The following is a 26,125-nucleotide window of genomic DNA, read 5'->3' as shown; positions in this document are numbered from 1 at the left end:
ACTTGGATAAGCTGAAGGCATATAAAACATGCTGGCCCCACTCATCTCAGAAGAGATTCACAAAGAAGTTACCAACGTGAGAAGTCAGACAAATTCCAAGCAGTGTGCTTCAGCTACCAGCTAATAAGGCTGCTAACAACTCTAAGAAAACTGTTGAAACTTTAACATGCTCCATTACACGTATGTAATAAATGTAAATGAAAAGTTTTTTAATATGTACAAGAAGCATAAAATTAAAAAAAGAAAAGCTAACCCTATAGCTTAAAGTCCAGGCCATAATCTTTAAAAGTGTGTAAAGAATACGCACACGCAAACGTGGCATCAGAACAGTGTCTGAAATGCAAGTTTAGGGTCATTTTTCAATGAAATGCAAGAGAAAATAAAAAACACAGCAGATAGAAGAAGGTAGGAATACTAACAGTAATATCGAAATAATCTAGTTAATCAGTAAGGCTTGGGCAGAAAACTGAAAGTTTCAACAGAAAAATTTTGCACTTCTTACAGATGCTGGATAGAGAGATCCACACATGGTGAACGCCTAAGGCATTATTTGATTAGAAACAACAGGAAAATGGTAGACAAAGCATCACTGATGGCATTAACAGCTGAAGCAAGAACAGGAATATCTTGAAAAAAAACAGATGCTTTAAATTGGTCAAACACTACTGGCAGTATCCAGCTTGTGACATTTTGTTTGGCAGAAAAGGCTCCCTTTCCTAGCAGCTTTTAGTCAAAGGTACAAAGCTTACACGTTTAGAACTACATCCAGACATGCTGTAGCTTCACCACGAAAACGCGGCTGAATCAATAATATCGCAGATACCTAGAAAAAGACTACTTTGCAACAGGCATGTCTAATGACATCGCTGCCTGAAGAGAAGGCATTTCTGCCCTCCCCATGACTTGGTCTTCCAAGAATAAGGCAGCAAGTATCAGGGTGTAAGAATTAAATCTTGCAGAATAAAGGATCTGGGAAAGCCAGATGACCTTGGCAAGCCTGAGTGTCCACGAAACTAAAGCAATTATTACTCTCTTGATACAGAATGTCATTTTGAGATTAATTCCCAATTCACTAAATGTCAGAATTCAGTCCAGCATCCTAATCAGCTGCTGCTTAAGTATTTTTACATTTTTTAATTCAGAATTTCCAGCAAGCATAGGAGATGAAAAGTTGAAGAATTAAGATGTATTTGCAATTCTCTAGTTTCAAAGTTCACAGGATGAAGCACAACTCGCCATCCAGTTGCATATTCAGAGACACCCAAACAGCAAATGAACAGGAATTTTCCCTTCTGATCTCCTACAGCCACACAACAAGAGTGAAAGGAGAAGGAATATGCTGTATTCTTGAAGTGTTATAAGCCTCCTTGTTCAGCTTTTTGTCAGAAATAATGCAAGATCCACTTTCAGCAATTTTCTCACCAAGTTTTCCCAGAAAGTAACACAGAGATAAAGACTGAACTACTAACGCACGTTCACGCTTGATGCACTGGCTCAATGCAGCTACAAAGATCAGTAAGTTTGAGAAGTCATAAACTAACTTTGTAATTTTTTCTGGCTGAGTCAAAAGTATTTGCTCAAATTATTATTTTTTTTTTTAAAGCCAAAAAATGTGTTTATTGCCATTGACAAGTTGGTGCCTAACTATATACCAAAAAAATCAAGAAGCATTAACAAAGGATATTCACTTAAGCATGGCAACTCAAAGCTGCTTCTGAAGACAACATTTTACTCTTTGAATGATGGTACTTCCAAGTTCAGATGTGGAAGTCCTCCACATTTTTATTCAAGCATTTCAAGAGATATATGCCCAATCAGTGTGTACCTTTGACCTTCAAAAAAAAAACCCCAAAAAACACACAAACCAAAAAAACCCCCCCACACCAAACCCCCCCACACTTGAACATTTACCAACTAACTCTTCAGCTCCAGAAAATCATCTATATACTACAAATACAAAGCAAAAGCAGTGCATGGTTTAAAAGATACACACAAATGCACACGCTAATAAGCATTCTGTTGCCAATAAGGTATTAACTGATTTCCACAATGTTAGTGAATTGTCAGAACAAATGTATAAAATAGGTAAAGTACTTGACTAGACCTGTACAGACTAAGATTTTTTTCAGCTACAAACACTAAAGACTTCCAATATTAATGTTTTAGATGGTTCCACACATTAAGATAGACCTCAGCACATGCAGAGTGCTTTAAGAGACAGAAAAACTTATCAAGCACGTATCTAAGAGAATGTAAATGCTAGAGTTGCTCACCAGGTTGGAAAAAGAACTGCCTTCAGAGCCCCAACAAGACATCACAGTGCAGGGATAGGCAAACAAGAGCAGAAGTGAAGCTGGAATGAAAATTGCCACGTAGATGCCTGAAACGTTTCACTCTTCAGACTGCCACCTCACTTCAACTGTGAGAGTTCTAACCAATACCCTTTAAATAGAATAATTTCTCAAGAGGAGAACAGCTGGTGCTATGTATTATCAAACATGTATTTTAAGGGAGTATCTACTGGGAAAAAGGTATTAGAATTTGAGTCCTCAGTATAATTTTTGGAGGCTTTAACTCAGGAAGTCAATTTCATTAATATGCAACAAGTAACTGTCTGAATGAGAATATAAACACAACCTCTTGCTAGAGCTCTGTTAAACATCTCGCAGAGTGATGTGACTGGGCATTAACAGCACCAGGAATATAAATTCCTTGTGGTGCACACGCAAAAATCAGACAATAACAAAGATTTATATTTAAGCAAAAATCAGTCTTATTTCATTATTTTTTAATCAGTAGACAATAAGTAGTGAGACAAACTGGGGGCATGACAAACCTAAAAGAAAACGTGACAAGACATTTTTATCACTATGCAAGCAGGGCACAGGCAAATGACACACATACTGAACTTAAGCAATCATATATAAGAAAAAAGCAAACAAGCAACATTTACTGATTTGTAAACTTCCCTAGGAAGATGCAACTTTGAAAAAGACCTGAATGCACTTCGAAGACTCAGCTGAATGCAGACTTAAAATGCAAAAGTACTACTAATGTACTAAACTTGGTCTTTGGATATATAAATGTCAAAACACGCTGGAAAAGAAACTTCGAGGCAAAACAGGTAACTTGTAAAAAAAGAACTGGTAATGTGTAGACAGGAAAATAAAGGAAACTTTTATCATCATCTAAGTATCTACTAATAGAGGAATGAAGCTCCTCAAGATAAAACCCAGCAGCTAGAAACTGAAGCTAGACAAACTCAGACTAGGGAGGCACAAAAAGTTTATAAGGGAAGTTAACCAAACAGGGAGATTAGCAGTTTACAGCATTTGCCAAGAGCTAAATTGTAATCTTTGTAATTGGAAGAACCTAACATACAACTGGCAATTCTACTAAAATTACCAACTAATTCAAAACAGGCATCAACTCAAGAAGCTCAAGACAGATAGCCTGACCACAACAGATTCCTTCTGGCCTTACTGGAGGATGATTTACTTTCTTGGACTGTCACAGTAGTGGACTACAAGAAATATTCCACTTCTAATAAAGCGAGCAGTGATATGCTCAGAACACCAAAATAACAGGTGATTTCTTAGTCCATTTACTTAAAATACAAATAATCTCTTACAGCAGGTAGATATACACCTATTTTGACAGTACACCACATTATAGTACAAGGACACGCACAGCAATTGCTTTCCCTTTTAACACAATGCTCTACATCGAACAGGATTCTCTCAACACACCGGCCTCATTGTGTTACGTTTTTTTAAAAGCTAAAGTGTCATTTTGACTAAATCTTAAACCTAACTCATTAAGGCTACTGAAAGGAAGTCGAAATTGCACTATCCACCCATGTCATTAGCACGCAGACACAAAGCCCAATACTGCAGGGAACAAAAACCTGCGCTTCCCAGCGGGTTTTAAGTCTCAATCCCCTCCCTTGCATTCCCCAAACTAAAAATCGCTTTGAAGATCGCGCGGGTTCCCGCCGGGGGCGGGTGGGGGGGGTGGGAGGTGCGCGGAACGGGCCGCGCGCGGCCGGCAGGGCGGTGGCGCCACCTGCTGGCGCGGAGGTGCCAAGGGGCGGCCCCGCGCTCAGCGCCCCCTCGCCCGCCGGTCCCCGGCGCCGTCCGCGGCGCGGAGGAGCGCTCAGCCCGGGAGGAGCTGGACCTCGCTCCAGGGAGAAGCGAGTGAGGCAGCGTCACACAGGGCGCGAAACTTTAACTGTGAGCCACACGGAGGATTCGGTGACGGTCTGGATCCCTTGTGAGAAGCAACATTGGGATGGAACAAGATTTTAGGGGCCACCACAAAATAGCGTATGTTGGCTTCAGGATTGAGATGTTTGGCATCTGGTTATGTTGGTCAAATGCATTAGGAGTTGACCTGGTGAAATATACAGAAAAAAAACAGCTGCTCTATGAGCTCTGGACAGCTACTCAACAGTTCTGTTTAGCAAAATGCTGTTAAAGCTTACGGTTAAGGGTTTTAAATCATCAGCGTTAACAACTGTAACATCCAATTTACAGGACTGATTCCAAGAGCCTATCAAGATATTAAAAACTCGGCAAATTATTTAACTAGACATTCAGGAAAACCAAAACATGTCTTATGTGTCTGTATTTCCCAGACAACAGATACAAGTTTCTTCTACACTGCTTAATGTGAGAAGATTGGTACAGCGTTGATTTGAGAGTAATTAAAAAATATTTTGCCCATAGGCAGTACAATAATGGACAAAAAAAAAAAAATCCCTCAAAGTAGGTCTCAACTGCAAAATACCGAGCTCCCATGTCCCCTCTGACTGTGTTCCTCAGTGAAATACTCATCTTCCCTAACAGAATCATTCCCTCAACAAAACAGAGAGATGAACAACCTTAGTCATTAAACAATAAGGTCAATTTTGAGACTCTTAAAAAAATGAGGCTTTTCACCAAATACACTCTATGTCACTACTACAAAGAACAAAACAGAGACAGACAATACAACAGACAAACACAAAAACGAAGACAATTAAAAGCTGGAATAAGAGTAACCTAAGAGGTTGCTCAAGGGGTGTTCCTTTTATGAAAAACAAACTCCCTGATAGTTTATAGGTCTCAGTGACAAGAGACCAAAGTACCAGTTAACATCTTTTACAGCATGCACTGCCACCCCTGATCAACATCTTTTTTTTTTTTCTGAAAAAATGTCCTGGGATGAAACAATTAATTAGCTCAGAAAAAAACCACAAGCACCAATGGACACAAAAACTTCCAACAGAAGTGCAGAAAGGTGACAGCAGGAAACAATCCTGGGACACAGACCACAAAACTTAAGCCTCTTCTATCAGGAGAAGATGGCTACCTATACGGGACAACTGTCGTGCAACAAGAATTTATCAAGCTAATGAGTTGGGGGCAGGGAGGGAGGCTGCTGGTGGTGGAGGGTTTAAAAGAGGTTTTACGTTTTTATAGGTTAGCCAACAGATGCGAAAATGAGAAAGTGGATACTGAAACTCAGTCATAATGCAAACTAAGCATTGGAATTAACAAATAATAGAAATGTAAATAAATATTTGTGGGTTTTGTTTTGAGCTAGAATTAACAATCATATTTTATTCTGAAAACGTGAGGTGAATTTGTTTCTTCAACAGTCAAGTTAAAACATTCCAAAATCTTTTTTAAAACAAACAAAAAAATCGCTTCCTTGGGTAAAGTATTTAAAAGTTGCTCCTGCATTTTTCATATACCAAAGCTCTGATTAACAGAAAGGTAAGTTGACACCATAACACAGATTCTCAGGACTACATTTGCCTGCATTCAACAGCAACCAGTAAAAACACTGAAGTCTAAATCGGTAACTAAAAATGTTACACCAAAACCACGTTTGACAGAACGTGGTAGTCATGATCAATGCCCTTACTTCAATTTCTTATTTCATGTACAAATTAGAAGCTTTCGCTTAAAGAGCAAAAATCAATCCTGCTTTTTTTCCCCACTGGTTCCAAAGAAGTAACCTTTATTTCACCTTAAATATCACGACAAGCAGAGGTAATCTGTTTAATCAACTGAATTACAGCAATACCCCTAAAATACAGGCATAATCAATGCCAAAATACCAATCCTCATACTTTAAATCACCTTTAATTGTAAGGAGTTTTATCCAGACTTACCATATAAGCAATATCACACCAAGAGCCCTGGCTGCTGTTTTAGAAATTAAGTACTGCTGTGTTACATTTGAAGGAGGACAGTTAGGGGTTTCTGTGAAAATTAGTCTCATAAAACAGGGGAATGAACTTAGTACCTCAAAAAGAGCACAGGAACAGTTCTGTTCAGATTAGCAACTGAATACATTTACACTTTTGGAACTTGTAAAAACCTGTGAAGGAACTGTCACTTACTCTGTGTGGCCCTGAAAGACATTCACAGAATGGATAGAAGGATCTCTGAAATCCCACAGGCGGAAGGTTGTATCACGTGATGATGTCACCACGAGACGCTGGGTGGGATGTGTACAGCAATGTGTTAGCTCTTGGTCATGCCCTACAATCACAGATGAGACCATGTAAGGCAATGAAAATAACACTTTTCATTTCCACATACGCTTGGAATGAAATGCTGATGGTTTTTTCTTTTTTCCCCAAACAGTAAACAAAATAATAAGAACAACTCTGAACTACGACTGCTGTAAAGGTTTAGAATGATATTTAAAAGCAAAAAACCTACTACTCACTTCACGATTATTAAGTAGCGATAAGTTATTGCTACTTAACATGCCATGAACACAGTAAAGCATTTTGCAAGAACTAAAATTTGGCTACGTTCAGTTTAAAAACAATTACTTCACAGGATATATCACAAGCTTAAAAGAACACAAATTCACGTTGAGAGGATTAACAAGGCGGGAATTTTAGAAACTATTACAATATTGAGCAGCAGCTCAAATCTTGCACACACTCAAATCATACTCCAGAGAAACAACTTACTTTTCCCAATGTTTTGATACCCACAGATAATCCCACATATAAAAATAAAATAATAATTTATCTTTTTGTGAGTGAACAAGTACCTGTAAGAGAATGGACAAGTTCGGAAGTCTCTACATCGTATAGATTTGCTGTTCTATCCCACGATGCCGTCACAGCTTGCTTCCCCCCAACAAGCCAGTCAGCTGCTATGACCACTCCTTGATGGCTTTTGAGTGAAGTTAATGGGGCTCTGACAGTGGGACAATCGCTAGAACCATCTCCATCTCCATCAGGTTCATCCTTATCCGAGAACTCAACTTCATCTTCTCCAGACGTTTGCTACAAAACGCAAGAGAAAAAAGACTTAGAATAAACGGGCAGCAATGTCTCTAAATTACACTTTACACTGTAAATACTTCCCAACCTCCTTAAATTGCATGTAGGTAACTTAATGCTGCGGAATCTATTCAGGTATTCACTATCAAACACTCAGCTGAAGGAATAATACTGGCAAGTTAAATGCAGTTTTAACAACTACTTCATTTTAAAATTGCTTCTGAACTGTTTACCTCTGGGTGTCTGTCCCCTTTGCTATCTGCTAAGTCTTTTTGTATTCCCCTTGCTCTATTACCCTTCAGTTTCATTGCAGCACATGTATCAAGGGACTTTTTTTCCTGTAAATTTTTAAGGGTAGGAAGCATCTAGCAGGACACTAACTATTATAATCATTGGGAAGACAATAATTTACAGCCATATTTTATCCATTAGAATCAAAATCATGACCTCAGTATTTGTCTGCTGGCTGATACATAGTCATCATGCAGTGCTGATACAAACTGGATACAAAATAAATTCTTTTGCTAACCATGAAGCATTGATCTCTGAACCCTATTTCACTTACGTAAAGACAAATATGCTTTTCTTTTGTCGTATTTGGATGTGAAAAAGTAACATTTGTACTGCTCTTTCAAAATGGAAATGCCAAATCAAATAAACTGAATCAAGCATTTTCCATTCAGAAACCTATCTCATTTTATACAGCCATCTCTTGCCTCTACTCAGCTTAGTCAGAAGCTCATGCTATATAAACTGTGTTTGTCTTCACAATTTAGCAAGCGTGTTTTTAAGCCAAATACAGCACTTGACAGTCTACAGTAAATACTGACTAAATAAAAGCTTGGGGACGACAATGCCAGATAGCGTGATGATTGCTGGCAAGGGCCGAACAGAAATCAAATTTAAAGATATAATTAAATAAATACCAAAAATACAAGTCTTGGTCAGTTTTCAATTCAAAGCAACTATAACTAATAAGGGCATGTAGTGATAGGACAAGGGGCAATGGATTTAAACTGAAAGAGGGCAGATTTAGATTGGATACAAGGAAGAAATTTTTCACTCAGAAGGTGGTGAGGCACTGGAACAGGTTGCCCACAGAAGTTGCGGATGCCCCATCCCTGGAGGTGTTCAAGGCCACATTGGATGAGGCTTTGGGCAAACTGGTGTAGTGGAGGGTTTCCCTGCCTATGGCGGGGGTTGGAACTAGATGATTGTTGAGGTCCCTTCCAACTCTAAACATTCTATGATTCTAATACAGGTGCCTCAGTAGTTACTACAAAAAAGAATTACTCAACAGTTCATAAACTTATATGTTTATTATCTTGAACAAAACGACAATTAACGTACTTGCAGCTGCATATTCTATTCTGCACCATAGATCTTTGAAAACGTGAAGTGAGTCTTTTTTGAAAGAAAGGCTGAAATATATGTTAATCTAAACCCTTAAAATCTCACGTTTTGCAATCCTGAAATCATGTGATTTTTTTATTTGTGTATAAATTTCACATTCTGTCTTATCATAAAACCTGTATCTGATGGAACTGCTGTGCAATTAGTTTAGTCACAGTAAGGTGATTGCTTACATTGCAGTCTGCAGTTGGCTGAGGTGTAGGCAACTGTACTATGTACCTCCAGATGTGAGCTGTCTGGTCTCCAGATGCTGCACAAGAGGAAGATGGGGGGGAAAGAGACTAAATAAGAGCATTTCCACGAATAATAAAAACAAGCTTTAACATTACATTTGGCAATACTGCCTTGAGTTGCATCTTTTTCTAACAGATGCTATTATAATCTTTTTAGTAAGCAAGTCTCAACATCAACAGTTACTTTCCTGGCTTCAATACTAATAAGAACATAAATCATTATGCAAAATGTAAGTAGCTACCAAATTAATTGTTCCTACAGTGAAAGCATCCACTTAAACACTACACATCAGAACATGAGCATTGCTGTTCTAATAACTAACATTTGAAGAAGACATTTAATACATCACCAGGTGCCATCCTTCGTTTGCTATTTTTCGAAATACTGGAGTTCCTCTTCATTCAATGATTTCTTTCATTAAATGATTTTAGCAGAGTTTTAATAAGAAATCCAAAACAGTAAGTGTGAAGCTATTCTGCATCTGCCTTAAGCAACTCAGCTTAACTAGCATCAGTTTACAGCTCAGTATGTACCATCTGATTTTAGACCTCATTTGTTTTTGAAATAGACTTACTCATTATTATCTACCGAGAAACTCAAGATTCTCCTTGTTACAGACAGAACAAACATGCTCTAATACCTAGGGGTACAGAGTTGAGAGTTCTAGATGGAGAAGAAAAACAATTTGCTATGAGTATGCGCAGACCCAGCAAGTGCAATGTACATGAAAGGACTAGGAGAAATATCTGATCTAACAGACCAAGAACGAAGGCTAGAAGAAAGGTCAACCTTATATTATTTCTAGTGTCAGTATTGCAGATCAAGGAGGAAGATATTTTATTTTAATCAGCTCTAAATCAATCGAGTGACACTGAAAAACAGGTCCCCTGAAAACTTTTGACTTGGCAGAATTACCTCTCAGAAAAAATGACAGAATGACAAAAAATCTAGCTCTGGGCAGCTTTTCTTGGGTTAGTTGGTTGGTTTTGGTAGGTCACAGCACCACTGTTTATGGTACTGAAACACTGACTACAGTTAGCATATGGAAACAGGAAAAGCCAAACGGCCAAACTTAAATCACTGTTAGCCTAATTAGAACGCATTCTACTCCCTACCCTCCTTTAAAGTGGCCACTGTAGATGCACAAAGAAGCAGTGTTTTAATTTCTAACTCAATAATAATTATCCTCATTTTACAATGACTTACCTAATAGCAGCAAACTGAGTCCAGATTTCTCTAATCCCAAAGCTAGTGCCCTAATTGCTGGGCCATACAAACCATAGTATTAACCACATTAGACAGTTCTCAAGCCTGAAGCTGCACTGATGGTATTCTCAGTCCTGAAAACATCTTTACACTAAGAGTCATATTTTGGAGTGTTTTTTCTGCATACTCAATATCACAACATTCTTTTCCTTTACTTCTGGAAATATTTCAAAAGGGTTAAGCTGTATGATTCTAAGTTTCAAAGCAGGTAAGCACAAACGACAATGATATAACAAACACAAATTGAAAGATCTAGCTCTGATTTGTTCTGCCTTAAAACATAAAAATAATTTAATCCACAAGGACACTGACAAAGCAGTAGGAAGAGGAGGCTACAACCAAAAAGATGCTAGCAAATGGCACTTATTTGTCATGACTTATTTATCACTTATTTTTCCATCATGATTAACATACTCCGCATACGAAAAAACTTTACATACCTGTAAGAGCCACTTGCTCAGCTGGATGAAACTTTATGGAATTTACTGTGTAAAACAAAATAATATTTTAAGTGAGTATGCTAAAAAATATTTCACTATGTTTTATCATGAAAAGCATTGAAAAAAAATCAAGAAGTCTTCAGTTTTAAGTATTTTTTTTGTAGTATAGCAATAGGTGAGATAAAGCACGATGATATTTTGAGTACATAAAACTGCAGTATCAAGGAAACCATCTTAGTTGATTATACAACAATAGACATTTTCTAGCAAGTTATTTCCTGAATCTAGTACAAGTGTTTCATGTTATAAGGGATAAACACACGACATTCAAACACCTATGTGTAAGCTGACAGGAGATAATGTGCTGCACTTCCATAAAACAAAATTTAAGTATTTGTTAGTATTTCTAACATAATGAAAACTTACTATATATGACCATCAACTTTCTGATTATTGCTTAAGATTACAAGAACAAATGCCTAAAAATCTAAGGCAAATGATACAAATTAGATTTCAGTCCTGCAACCAGATGTAATCAAAACATGACTGTTTGAAAGCAGTCCTGCAAGAATTCTCTCAGGCTACAAAGCTCTTCTTCATTTTCTATTTCATTGCATGAGATTCAATTATTTCTCATTACTAAGCACTTTAATTTGCAAAATCCATAAGCTACTCTTCAATAGAGTACTATTGGTACTATTTTAGTACTCCTTTTGAAGAAAGAACTTGGAAATCATTTCCATCCATCATACAAGCAAAATAGATGTCTATGCTGTCAAGAGACTGTGGTGTAATGAGTCTAAAAAGATACTCATTAAATTGCTCACACTGAACTAAGTCAATGGTGCACCAACTGCTGACACCCAACACCTTTGCTCCATGCCAAATCAACTGTCAAATGTAAACAAGCAAAGAAAAGTTTTACTAAATGAAAAATACATGTGTTTTTATATCATTTACATAAATTTATATATTTTTATAAATTATATTGTATATAAATTTTATATTTTTTAACTTAGTTTACACACAACTGTTGAAATACTAGTTAGAGCTTTTATAATTTTCATGGTTACCCAAATAGCAATATTTAAGAAAGAAACGAAACAAAACAAAAACTATTGGCATGAAAATGTAAGCCACTGGAGAGTTTAAACATGACTTTATGAAGGCTAAAGGTAACCTCTCCACACAGCAAGCAACCTGAGATACCTGCACGAATTAAAGTGTTACCTGTTGTTTCTACGCATCTATCTATTAGAATCTTTGTGCTGCAGGAGTGAGAAGTCATGTAGCAGGAAGAAACAGTAGAACTCACGGCTGAAGCAGCTGACCACTCTCTGGAGAACTTAATTCTACCTGTCTCTTTGCCACAAAGTTCCTGTGACGTGCTAGCTGAGTTACTTAACCAAACATACCAGGTCAATAACTGTGTTCCTCATTTTCTGGGTGCATGACTCTACGCGCCAGGGCACGATCACTCAAAGTGCTCAACTCTCAACATCAAGTTAAAGCTACGGAAAACTTCTCCACCTTTGGTCTATAAAACCCTACATTGTAACCTGTTATGAGATAGGAAGGGGGTCAAATTGGACACCAAAAATTAACATCAAAAGCACTTAACTGTGCTGCACCTCTCCACCCAAGGAGGGATTTAAAAAACACAGTTTCTGAAACATTCATACTGGTATAAAGGAAGACAAATGCCTACATTGAATTAAGTGTCTTCAAAACAAGATTTTAATACTATGCAACAAATGATGTATGGAATCATGTAATAAACAAAGAAGTGTAAACAGATGGTCACCCAGCATCTCTATCTTGTATCCCAAATACAACACAGATCCTGCAAAACAGCTTCTCTTGTTCTGCATATGCATGAGACCTCAATGAGTCCTGACATTTAACTTCCGAGTGTTGTAACTGAGCCTGTAAATTTCTTTGTATGGACTTGTTTATTCTTTTCGTATTTACAGAACTGTCTTAATACACCTCTCTAAGAAAGAGTCATAGTACGAAACATTCTCTCTATGAAGATTAATGGAACTTCACAATTGACTTGTTAACGGTGCTGGCAAACCTGCAAGTGAAACCACACTAAACATATTTGTAGATGCCCAAAACACATTTTCCCCTCCCAAATGCACTCTGTTTCCAGTTTTCACAACATGCCCTTATCTTACCTGATCCAACATGCCCTACATACTTGACAAGGCACTTCCCTGTTTCTATGCTCCACAGCAAAGCAGTGTGATCTACAAAGATTAAAAAATAGCTGTAAATATTGTTACAAAATACACAGTTTTCACTTTTAACCGATTCAACAAACAAGTTATCTTCAAATAGAGAACATATCATATGAAATAGACTTCAAATGTAGAATGGACCAACTCATCTTATTACCTTATATATAAAATATAAAAGCTTCCTATCATTATCACTTAATACCCATCTCCCAAAAAAAGTAAAGGTGCTCTCCCCTAGATTAATTTGCAGGTAAGTATTGAAAGGCAAATTCTACATCTGGTATTTTTCATAACTTGGTTATACATTTATATATAATGCTCCAACTGTATATTATGAGATTCAGGAAGAACACAGAAAGTGTTCAGTGGTAAAGAAGTCAGGCAGTCAGTACAAGCAAGAGTTCTATGCACAAACTATTTACGCGCTACATAAAAGTCCCAAATGTATACAGGTCACTGCAGAGCACTAGGAAAACTTACTTAAAAAGGAAATCACTCTAAATGCCACTCTTTTACCCTGCCACACCCCAAAATAAATAATTAATACAAGTATTTGTAAGTGGGGAGAACCTTAATGCTGAATTAGAGAATGGCTGTTTCCAAGTTAAATCGGGACAAAGACAAGACTTCCCACACGAAAACAAAATATGCCCCTCAGTGAACATAAAAACAATAACACTTTAGTTTATAAAGCAGAGGTTTCTGGTCCATAATATTTATGTCCAGTAAGAATCTTCAGATTCTGTTCCAGTTTCAAAATACTGTCATTTCAAACTGACCAATTCTAACTAGTTATGATTTATTTCCCTAATAATTTTCCAAATCCATACAAGACTCCAGACTGATTCTTGGATCACAGTAGATTTAATGACTTATTCAGTAGTACCTGTTCCCTCTCTTAAGTAGAGAGGAAGCAACCTAGTAAGTTACATAAGATCTGAAAATTAAGATTTTTAGATGCCCCTAGATCCTTAAGCAAAAGCCAGATGCATGTAAGAATACAAGAATAGGCAATCCATGACTAAGTCCATGGCTTCTATAAAATAAAGGCTAAACAACACTACGGTAGAAAGTCTTTGGAGATCTCTGTATCGTGTGCAAGACACCTCTCCAAGCAAGCAGCTCCCCAACCCACCCATTTACACCATCCAACAAGCTAGATTTGACACCAAGAACGTGACCTGCATGGAAGTTAACTGGCACATCCTTTAGAAAGATCCACAAGGACGTCTGAACCTTCTAAAGGTTAAATGCATTTCAAGGAAACTTTCATTTAAGAATTTTTCAGCTACTGAACTTCTTTATCAACTGTTTCAGTGTGGAGCTAAGTATTCAAGTATGCTTTTGATCTGCATTTGCTGTAGCTTAGAGAGTAAATCAGAGTGTTCTAAAGGTTCAAGCAACATAAAACTTTACCAGCAGATGCAGTTCCCAACACCACTGGTTGAGTTTTCGCGACACTGACGTCCCAAATACCATCCCTGTGGCCAACATATTCCTTTACCAGTTGACAGATTGCCCTTGATGTTGTAGTTTTAAAACTGGATACAATCTGAAACGGCAGAGAGACCAACATATTTTTTTCCACATTGACTCAAGATTAAGTAATTATCTCACAAATACAAATAGATACTAACTTTTTAATAATAATTCTTCAGTGTTCTGACAGTTCATTGTCATCAAAAATTTGAAAATTTGACGATAGGAAATTGAGTTTACATACAAACATACCTCTTTGTTTCTCTTCTCTTTTTTTTTTTTTTAACACCCCGTTTTTTACAGAACACAAGATAAACTATTCTATACTACAAAAACACAATCTCACTGGAGTAATGAGTTGCACAAATGCAGAGTGCACTTCCTATTCAGTCTGCGTAAAGGCTTATAATTAAAAAAAAATAAAAACAAAAGAATCCCCAAACTTTCCTTGCCTATTCTCAAACCAGTATATGTGATAATTTAAAGACAGTCCATGTTATCCAGAGTAATGTCTCTGAAAAAACATACTTACTACATAATTCTTGTAAAATCTAGAAACGTTCCCATTTAAAACACTCACTGCTGTTTTTCTTCAGAACTGCACAAAGCTAATCAAATCAAACATTAACCTGAGAGCCTATGTCAAATTATTTGTGTAATAAAGCCTTTTTTTTAAAAGATATGTCAAACTCATCTAAGCATTTGATAAGCACGTTCCCTCAAAGTCAGTGCTATTAGGGGAAAACAGAGAAGACTCATTAAATCCAAATTAGTATATGTGTAAGTATTACCAAATGAAAGGAAGAAAAAAATTTAGCAAAAATGGTAAAACTACAAGGCTTTACAGCACAGGAAGGCTGAAAACACTAATTATCTACAGAAAGGAACTGAACTGCAGAAATTCTACATTTTGAGATGAAAGGGGAGTGCAGTATTTTCTTTTAAAAAAAGCTCGTCTTGCTGGAACGCTTCCAGACATAACTGAAATCAACAGTGGTGAAAGATGACGTCAAAAAGCAACAACACCGTTAAAAATATCCTCCACAAGTCTTGAAACTCATAACTGTTCTTTGAGAAAGACTATCTGAAAAGCTTTGTTAAAACTAAAACAAGACGACGACTTCAATATATGTGTGTTTTCCTCTGCAAGCAATTATGGGCAGGTATCCATCTGATCGGTTAAGCCAAAACCTTTAAATGCTTCAACACAAATCACATTAAGACTTACCTACAGCTTAGTACATGTTAGAAAATTGAGTCTACATTTCAGATACAATAAACTAATGTTAAAATTCCATTAGTTTTTGGTATCAAAAAAGGTCTTAAATATGTCATTAAAGCAAATTACTTCCAAAAAGGTTTTTAAAAATTAAAGAATATCTACAAGAGCATTCCAAATCCTGAGCATGTCAACTTTCCAATGATGAAATGATAATGCCCTATTTGAATTCCAAATTAACAGCTAATATGCATTTCATTTTCACAGCAGAAGAAGGAACAATCATTCGGGATGCACTGAAAAGAAAATGGGTTAAAGGTCAAGATTATTGGTTCAACCATAGCAGACTTTCACAGGCCTTGGATACAACCCTACAGGTGCAACTTTCACATTGGATACAGTCCTTAAACTAAATGGAGTCAAGTATGAGAAGTGGAACAGCAGAACTAAGTAAACAGTTAACTACCAATACAGCACCCAGCTCCAATTCCAAACTTAAATTTTTTCAACTCTCAACCTCACACTTGAACTATGCTTCCATTCTGTCTTTCTAACGTCAAGTCGAATCCTCATGGAAAAAAAAATCTCCTACTCATCAACAAGGGCAGATTTTCCAGAACTGCTGGACAGTGGTTTCACTGATCATTTAATGGCAAGACTGTAAAACTCCTTCTGGAATATTAGCAGTCTTGAATGAACACATGGAAGATAAGAGTTCAAGAACACTATCTAACACTAAACATCCAGAAATAGATATTTATTTAATGCACACTTTTTCTACACATTTTTTTTTTCTCTCTTCTTTTTTTTCCCACTGTCCCTTACTTCACATACCAGTAACTGAATAAACAACATAGTGTCTAGATTACTTCCTACTTCCTTAACCATATATAAAGTTTTCCAAGAAAGGAAAGGAAATATTTAAATAACATGCAACTTGCTAAAAAGAGGACTCTGCACTGCAGCAGGTTTTTAAAAATAACTTCAGCAGATCTCAGATTATCATATACAAACACAAATAAGTGGGCAATCATATCCCGAGTGTGTTTCAGCTTTGTTCTCCTTCTTAAATCCACATGGCTTCATGTACTTCCTTCTATACAGAAATTCCTTGATAAGGAAACAGTTTGTCATGTAAATGACTAAAAACTGTAAACACCATGAAAACAATCATTTACCATGTAAACAACTGAAAACTGAATACAAATTGAAACATTTGCACAGCAAACAAATTGAAACACCCTGTAAAAATGTCTCTTAAGCAGACAGGGCATATTAGAAATAAGAATGAAAACTTGGTCAACTCAGGACCAGTCCAACACCATTACACAGTGACTGAGGACCAGAATTTCCTGTGGAGCAACATGAAGCAGTGAGGTCAAAAACTACATCTTCCAAAAAGTTATATTCCTTTCTACTGCTGGGTGAAGAAATACCCTCCTTTAAGAGTCCTCTTCCTGATCCAAAAGAATGAGAGATCCTAGAAGTCAGTTTATTATGGAGTGAGTTATATCATTTCAGTTTATTTTAGGATTCCGTATACACTGTTAATGTTTTCCTGAAGTCTTAACAACTGTCATAGCCAGTGTTAACATCAGCAATAACATCTTGTTAACATCAAAACATGAATTTCACACACCGATCTCTGCATCTACAAACAACTGAAGTTAAATTACAGGATCTTGTCCATTAACACATACAAAAAATTATTTTTAGAGTACCAAGCACTAAATCTACTCTCTCTCCTCAGGATTTGGGCACTGGTGGATAAACTCTGCTTCTAAAAACATCTTTTTCTAATACGAGTCTTGCCAACTTAGTATTCAGACTCCTAACTCAGCTAAAGGATGAAAAATATCCAGGTATAGGAATTTTCTATGAAGGACTCCAATTAAGCATGTTTACCTCAGCATTTTCTCCAAGAAAAAGAACAGATTGCTTTAGTCTTAGCACGTTTCACCAATATTGAAGCAGTCATTAGAACAAGCAAACACTGAAAGCTCTTTTCAGAACAAACCTGGACTCTTTAAAGGTTGGCAATCAGAAAAATGTAATCATATGCAATTACACAAAACAATTGATTTGTAAAACTTTAAAGTCTCTTCTAATTACCTTTGTTTAAAGACAAAAAATTAATATAAAATAAAAAAAGGGTTCTGACAAGTCTTAAGTTAGGCATATAGTAACAGTACAAAGCATAGGCTGAAGAGAAAGTTGTGAGCCACTACCCCACTGAGTTTGGAACACAATCCATTTTCGGTGAATGGCACCATTCATCCTATCTTCATACAAAATACAGACACAAGAATTTCAAAGCTGTTGAACTCTTAAAACTCTTCAAACGTTATTTTCCCAGATACAGTACTAGGGAACTCTAACTGCATCCAGTCAGGATACAGACAGAAAGATCATAGTTTGTTAGAAACTCACTTAAAGTCTTTCCTGACTTTTGGCTATAGTCTCTTTGTGGGTCAAGAGACAAAAGGTTACAGCTTTCCCTCTTCTGTATAGGAAGGAAGAAGCAGTCAAAATAAAACCACTGCCAGGAAGTGCAGAAAAGTTTCAGAGAACACACTGGACAGAGACAGTCTCAACTTTATCATTTCCCTCAACTCTCCTCTCTACCCACCAGTATATTCTGACTCAAAGCTGCAGAAAGAAAAGTATCAGCACATTCAAACAGCTGTTGGTTATCGATTGATACAATCATAGAATGGTTAGGGCCGGAAGGGACCTCAAAGATCATCTAGTTCCAACCCCCCTGACATGGGCAGGGAAATCCTCCACTACACCAGGTTGCCCAAAGCCTCATCCAACCTGGCCTTGAACACCTCCAGGGATGGGGCATCCACAACTTCTCTGGGCAACCTGTTCCAGTACCTCACCACCCTCAATGTAAAGGATTTCCTTCTTATATCTAACCTAAATCTGCCCTCTTTCAGTTTAAATCCATTGCCCCTTGTCCTATCACTACACACCCTTGTAAAAAGTCTCTCTCCAGCTTTCCTGTAGGCCCCCTTTAGGTACTGGAAAGCTGCTATAAGATCACCCCGGAGCCTTCTCTTCTCCAGGCTGAACAGCCCCAACTCTCTCAGCCTGTCCGAATAGATATGTATGATGGCTACAATAAGGTATTAAATTCTTCATGTTCCACTACTCATCACTACTTTGCTGCGCATGCATATCAAAACATTGGGAAGCAAAGCAGTTACCCAGGAGTCTCCACCCCATACATCCCAGCTTCCCACGCTGAAGTAGCGAGATCCGCCTGCCTTGCCCAGGAAAGAATATGAGCGCTACCATTGCAAGCAAGTGAAAAAAGACAAGCATTTAACATCAGTCTTAAAAAATATCACAACCAAACCAACCAATAAAACCCCCAACACTACACTGCAGAAAGTACTAATTCGTAAGTACGTAGTAGGTGTACTAATACTACATTGTCCCTATTAATATCACATTGTCCCTATTTAAGTGGCCTCATTAAAGAATCTGTAAGTTATTAACTCTTAAGAAAAAGGAACAGGCAGCTCTATGCATCAGATTGGTGAGAATGAAAAAGAAAGTTTGAGAAACAATAAAATAAAAAGGAGACCAAATAAAACACAGTAACTTAGATCTATTTCACCACACTACTTTTATTCTTACTCTCAAACTTTCAGACTACTTTAACAGATGGTATTTCCAAGACACCTACAGTCATTCCATAACCACACATTAGCCTGCAATACAGGTCACCACAGAGCTGCTCATACAGTTGGTTCACATACCAGAGCCCACTGTGGTTTCCTCACATTTCATTTACCTTAACAAAGTATCGTGAAATGACTCTGAGATAGGGCAAAAAGAGCTGCAGGTAAACTCGCTATGAAAACTGAAAAAGAATAGAGAAAGAGGAGAACAAAAATACAAGGCAGATGCAGATGTGCAAAATGAAAAACATCAGAAAGGGTAACTGTGCTGAGACCAGGCAAAAAAAGATCTCTAGCTACTAATTTGCAAGGCTTGCGACATACAGGAAACAAACCACACTAGTTTCATAGCTAAAAAATAAAAATAATTTTAAAAGCCCACAAAAACCTATAATAGTGCACACATAGATGCCTACTTAAATCCCGATTTCAACTGCAATACCCAAATCTTTATTCAGAAATTTACTAAGTTCTCTATTTCCCTCATGAAATTGACTTTTTTTTTTTTTCAGTTCTCTTTACAGGAGTAATCCCACATACACACGTGTGCACATATTCTCCCCTCTCCAACATTCATTCTTTAAAATAGTGAGCAATTAGTGTAAAAATTTCATATAGTGTGGTTGAAGTAATGGGTAATTGATGAATCCAAGATAAAGATACTGTTCCTCATGAGGCAGGTTTACTTAAAGAATAGCATTACTCGGCTTAAAGAAACCACAATTTACAACTTAAAGACAGCCATGTTAGTACACAGTGATGAATAGAGGTTTAATTTGTCTCATACCTTGCTAGTAGATGCCTTGTAAGTTGTCTTTAATTTCTGAGAAAGCTGACTGGTACTATGACTGGCTGTTGAGACAAATAAATTCAAAGGAAGATATTTCAAATACAGCATTAGATTATTTGTACAAGTAACTGGTATTAATTCCCTTCAATAAGATTCTAAGTTTTGGACAGCAAAGTACACAAAAAGTAAATTAAAAAATACTAGTTTAGGATCCTTTGTGGTTCTCTTACCTTTTGTTTTCAGTTGTCCTTTGCTCAGTTCAGCTCCATCAATTGTCTGTCCTTCAGCTGCTAATCGCTCATTCAGTGTATCAATCTCTCTACGTACTAGCAATAACAAAAATTCACATTCATACAGAAAATTTAGTATCATTAACAACATCATTAACATACTATTTAAGAATTGTTATGGTTAGTAAGTAATCTATTTTATGCTAAGGACAGGAAAAGAGATCAACTGCGATTTTATAAAAGCAGGTCTCACCAATACATAAACCAAGGCTCATGCTGAATTTTCCAGAGATCAACCTTGACACAGATTCCAAGGAAAGCATTAGTGGCTTCTAATTACTGTTACTTTTACTAATAGATGTGGCTAAGGATTAACAAAACAGCTTCTGTGAAATACATGGCATAGCTCTATTGAATTAAATCCAACACAAGACAGAAAACTTGCAGCATCGTAAGTATTTTAGCCACAGAATTAGTATGTCATTTCCTGATAAAGACTTTATTAATCATAAAATAGTATTCTCCCCTGAATGCCTGTCTACTGTTAAGAGTTTCAGTAAGAAAGCTAGTGTAGCAAATGTATATTTTTATACTTAGAAATACGTTAAAAAAAATGTAGAATGACACACATTTCACATTCAAGTATTTTAGAAACACTAAATACAATCGAAATATTTTCATTGCACATCAGTCAAGGCTGTATTTGTAACAAGAATGTATTTTTCTGTCAATTACTTATAACTCTTGCCAGTGCCATTTCAACATAAGACAGAGTGATGGCACAGCTAACACAAATCAAGTACTCGTAAACTGGTCTAAAGTTGCTCAACTTCATTTTATAAAGAATATTTTCAGTGGCTTATAGTTTCTTCTCAAAATCTGGGCTGATCCTCTTTAAATGTTCTCCTCAAGTGAAATCTTATTGAGAGGCTTTAACCAAGCAGTTTCTCACTGATCTTAAATCGAGGTCTGTCTTTCCACAAATTCTTAGGACTTCTTTAAAAATACATCATTCACTCCTAGACTTTGAAACGTGGGAGAACATGATCCATCAGGAGTATGATTCTTGCCACTTCTGAGAAATTCACTGAAGTCTCAGTTCTAAGCACTAGAAAAGTCAGTTTACACTTCCATACCACATCCAAGTGCTTGAAACAAGCAAAGCAAGATTCTTTTTCCTGTGTTCCCAGTCACATAAATCTGAACTTTTGTAAAACACAGACAATAGGAAAGAGAAGTAAACAGAGACAAGCTTGTAGTAACAGATGACTGAAACAAACAAGTCAGGCGGATACAAGAATTGCCTGAAAGCATTAAGGCTGAAGCCTGAAAGGGGGAAGAAACTAGAATAATAAGGAAGTGTATGAAAAGCCAGGGAGGAAAAAACTTGAGATTCTCTAACATACAGTCACTGCAATACTAACGTAGGAATTAGACCAAGATCAAAAAGTAACAGACTGACCATCAGAAGAGAAAAATTTACTAACTGTTAGAGGAGTGGAAAGAGATCACAAAGGCCAGGAGTGAACTAGAACTGTGAGGTAAAGAAGGAAGATGCAGAAGAAACAGAAATGAAATGGAAGGAAAATAATCATAGACGGGAGGGTACCTACAAATTAATCACTTGTTTTCTGAAAAAAGTTTTTGAAGCTTGAGGCAGGGCGGGGGTGGAATCCCTACTTTTCTTGCTACAAGCCAACTTCTCAGCAGGAGGCTGAGAACTCAGTTGTGCAAATCGTCACTAAAAAACATGCATTTTAACATAGCCTTTGACCAATGCTATCTCAAGTTTTAGGACAATACAAATCCAGCACATTTGCAAAAAGCATGCAAGAATTGGTTTTTTTAACACAAGTGTTTGGTTTAACTGTGGGAACGGATTAGGTGCAGAAAAAAAAACCTGACTTGAAGCCAAACCAGACAGATTCCACAATTCAGAAGCCAAGGCATGCAGCACAGCTTCCAAAATCCAGCAAGGAAAATTGAGCAGAGGCTTTACTGTATGACTGCCTGTGTTACTTATTTTGGATCCTCTTACACCACCTTGGATCATTAACATTACTGTTCGACTGCTGTGTCATTGAACAAGCAACATTTTTTGCAGATATACCTGGAATTTTTGTCTGAATATTCAACTTCAAAATTCATGAACAGTCGCAGGTGGCTGGTTATGCCATGTAGTAAGTAGCACGATCCAAACCCACCACATTTTACACTTTTTCAAGTAAGACACTTTTCCAATTTTATTTATTAATATTACATCATTAAAATTAAGCCTGTAAATATACAACTAAGCCACAAATGTGAAGGGCTGAAAAGAGTTACTTCTAGATTAATACTGTATATACCAGAGCCTACAACGACAAGGAGGCAGCCACTTCATTTTCTTTGCCTAAGAGTCAAGGAAGATGACAAACATCAGTCCCACTACTTGTGTCAAAGAGCTAAGAAAGTGATTTTTCTGAAAAGGCACAAATCCCATCTTTGGCTACAAGTTCAAAACAATTCTTAAACTCCTCAAAGAAATGCTAGGGTAATTACCCTAGAATATCCAAGGTAAGCATCTCAATGAGCACTGCTATATCCTAAATCCAAACAATTCATAAGTTGCTGGGGGAAAAAAATAGATACTCACATTCCAAATTTTCAATATACAGGTTTTCAAACTCCCGCTCTATTTGTCCAAAAAGTTCAAGGAGTGTATTCCGGACAGAAGATGGTAGCTTAGAATCCTGGAAGGCAAAATATTGGGGTTTATCTTTTTCTTCACATATATTTTATGTAGTTATCCTTTAATCTTTAACTGATTATTAAGAGCTCCATCTCCCAGCAAAGAGGAAAATCAAAACTACTACTAGTGTAAAACATGAAACAAAAAGCTCTGTGCATCATAAAATTATTCATTTTACATACTCTTACTCAGAACAGAATTCAAATCACCTGCGGGGTTTTTTTTTTGTTTTGTTTTTACTAGAGTTAAATTATAAAACCAAGATACATGTACAAGTCCCTAAAGAAAAAAGGTTGAAAAAAATTGTAATAATGTCAAGGTGCTTCCAGTTCAAGAAGAAAGAATACCTTTGGTTGACAAAGCAATTCAGAATTGACTTTGCATTGGGTTAGGAAGTTGTCATCACAAAGCACCTTGTTACCAAAGCTTCAGATATACTAACCTTTTAAATGCATTTTTAACATCTACTTACTTTCGTCACTAACCACAACTAACTGTGAAGGAAACTGCAATTTCTAATTCTTCCCTCCCTGGGTATTATTCAAACATCTCTTCTTCACAGAAAGTATTTTGAAGTAAATTCACAGAGTAGGGCGGATTTTTTTTCTTCAGTATAATCAACAAAGCAATTCTGAGGCACAAAAACAAGTATGTAATAAAACCACTAAGACAAGATTTATATGATCTGAACTCAATACACAGCTTGACCACAAGCTTCTGTTGACAAGTTACTTAAATTTTATTCATCTGCCTATAAAACGGAGATCAGGACCATGTTTTCCCTGAACAAACGCATACCATACTCAAAACAGGTAAGTACTGGTTTTTATTGGGAGTTAAGGTTCTCAACATATTAATGATTCTGTTATCAAACACTTGAGCAGACAGCGAGTAAAGCAGCAGACAACCGACTGCAATACATTACCCTAATGATGGAAACGCTCAACTACTCCTTTGAAGCATATCTAACCTGTCACCTCAGAATTCAATAAGACAACATCTTATTCCTGGACTAATTTGTAAATTATGCAGTTGTACTCAAAAACTGAGAAGTACCTATGCAAGGAAACAAGCTACCAAATTTCAAAGTGAACTTAATACAGTATCACGTATACCATATTGCCAATATATCAACGTTCATCTATCATTATACAGGGAACATGCCCATCAGCAAAATCTCCTTTTTATAAACAAAGAAAAAGTGTGTAATTTCAAGATCTCGAAATCATCAGCTATGAGCAAAACAAGAAAACTGAGTCAGCTTCTGCCACAGTACAAACCACTGTTTCAGATCTCGAAGTACAGAAGCAGCATTACTAGAATGCAAGTACAAATGTTAGCACACGACACCACCCAAATTCGAGCGAACTTCATTATTCACTGCAAGTTTAAGGATGATTACAGCTTGTTTTGTTCTTAAGCGTTCCAGCAAACCCAAACCGAAAGAAATCGGTTCCACTCCTACCAAGCGACCGAATTAGGAAGCGACGTGTGCACACTCGCCACCGGAGGGCAGCATGCGCCTTCCACCAAGTCAGCATCTAAAGAACCAGAACTTAATCTCACATTTTGCTTCATACAATCAAAATTATTGTCTTCGGCAATAATTAGAAAAGCCTATCATGATCTCGATTTTGTAAGCTATTTCTGAACATCAATTTTACAGATAAGAGCAAAAGAAAACACTAATAGCCATCACATAGAGCACATCTGCTTTGTGGATAATTCAGTTTTACACCAGTTTCACAGCTACTTTAAGCTGTGACACTGTGCTGAAACAGGCACTGTGCTGAAAGAAGTGGTCCTATGCTCCTTACGTGACCCTATGATATTCCTTTCTACATCTTCATGTGCAACTCCCTCAAGACAGTACTTTTGTTCATGCATTCAGTCAGCCTGAACATGAAACAGATCCCAATTAAAAAGAACTTGAAACAAAATGAATTAAACAAGAATACTATACAAATGAAACACTAGTAAGAGAAACACTGTAGTTAGAATTATTTACGATTCAGTCACCCCATAATTCCATATAGCAAGGTTATGAAAGAAACAAAGTTATCCTACAACTTTCCAAACAGAAAAAGATGTAGGAAAGGTTTTCAATCCACTTCTCAGAGCCTGAAAGCATAAGCAGATCTAAACCTGTCCTAAAGTAACCAGCATAGTAAAACACATCCACTTCCTTTACTCTCTTTAAAGTTGGCATTATTTGAATTATTGTATTAAAATACTGTGTAATAATGTTATCTGTTTATCTGCAAAAGTATTTATCCAGGTCTGATGCGGTTTACAGCTCCACTGCGAAGGGGCATTAACTCTCTACTCACTAGAATCTGCTGCTGGCTGTTCAAGGTTAAAGGTTAACAAAATTAAATAAGGCGATACATAAAACATTTACATATTACAGCATAATACACTTATACAGTTTGATAAGAAATATTAAAGCAGCTGAAAATTTTGGTTTACTACATAGAAGTGACAGAATGCCTTGACCTCTCAGCTGCCCTTCGCTCCTTTCGTGGAACAAGGCTGTAATAGTCCAAATGCATCAATAGTTTTCTCTCCAAGTACTTACGTTCTCCAACTTCCACATGACTAGAAGCAACAACTTGGGCTCTGCTAGTTCCGAGAAGATTAATGTTGTAATTAACTGATAATAGATTCAATTTAAAAAAAAAATAATCTATTACAACACTTAGAAAACACACAAGGTTTTCCCTTCAGAGTACCTGCAGAGACCAGAAAGTGAAGTTTCTATTATTTCAAACCACCTCTCTGATAAAAATCAAGTTTTGCATCATCTTTGCCAGGCCCACATTAACACGGCATATTCCATTTGACAGTAAACAGTTTTCAAACTGCTATCTGCTTATCTCTGGCAGCACTACTTCAAACACTTCCTACAGGAGCTTACCTACAGTTAATCTCAACAATTGTTAGGTGAAGCACTCCAAGTGGCTTCAGATTATGTCCACTACATAGACTGACGTGATTAAGAAAACTGCAGCAGTTTGTGGTTGTTGTTCTTTCCCTTAAGATTAATACACAGAGGATCACATCTTCATTTGAGTAAATTAAAAAAAAAAAAAAC

General features: G+C 36.8%; 1 protein-coding gene across 3 annotated transcripts in view; it reads right to left on the bottom strand.

The window, feature by feature from the left end:
* The window catches only part of WDR37 (WD repeat domain 37), a 49,907-nt gene that overhangs the window by 11,020 nt on the left and 12,762 nt on the right, over nt 1-26,125 (bottom strand). For all 3 annotated transcript variants that reach the window (XM_086614772.1, XM_086614770.1, XM_086614771.1), the window contains exons 3-11: nt 22,936-23,032; nt 20,301-20,396; nt 20,068-20,132; nt 14,307-14,442; nt 12,828-12,899; nt 10,648-10,692; nt 8,881-8,957; nt 7,060-7,297; nt 6,392-6,533 (exon numbers count right to left, since the gene is read on the bottom strand). In XM_086614772.1, the coding sequence (XP_086470898.1) occupies nt 6,392-6,533; nt 7,060-7,297; nt 8,881-8,957; nt 10,648-10,692; nt 12,828-12,899; nt 14,307-14,442; nt 20,068-20,132; nt 20,301-20,396; nt 22,936-23,032 (968 nt within the window). The remainder of the gene's footprint in view (nt 1-6,391; nt 6,534-7,059; nt 7,298-8,880; nt 8,958-10,647; nt 10,693-12,827; nt 12,900-14,306; nt 14,443-20,067; nt 20,133-20,300; nt 20,397-22,935; nt 23,033-26,125) is intronic.

The sequence above is a fragment of the Tauraco erythrolophus genome, chromosome 7 (assembly GCF_009769465.1).
Source record: "Tauraco erythrolophus isolate bTauEry1 chromosome 7, bTauEry1.pri, whole genome shotgun sequence".
NCBI lineage: Eukaryota > Metazoa > Chordata > Aves > Musophagiformes > Musophagidae > Tauraco > Tauraco erythrolophus.
This window is presented reverse-complemented; position numbering and strand designations above follow the sequence as displayed.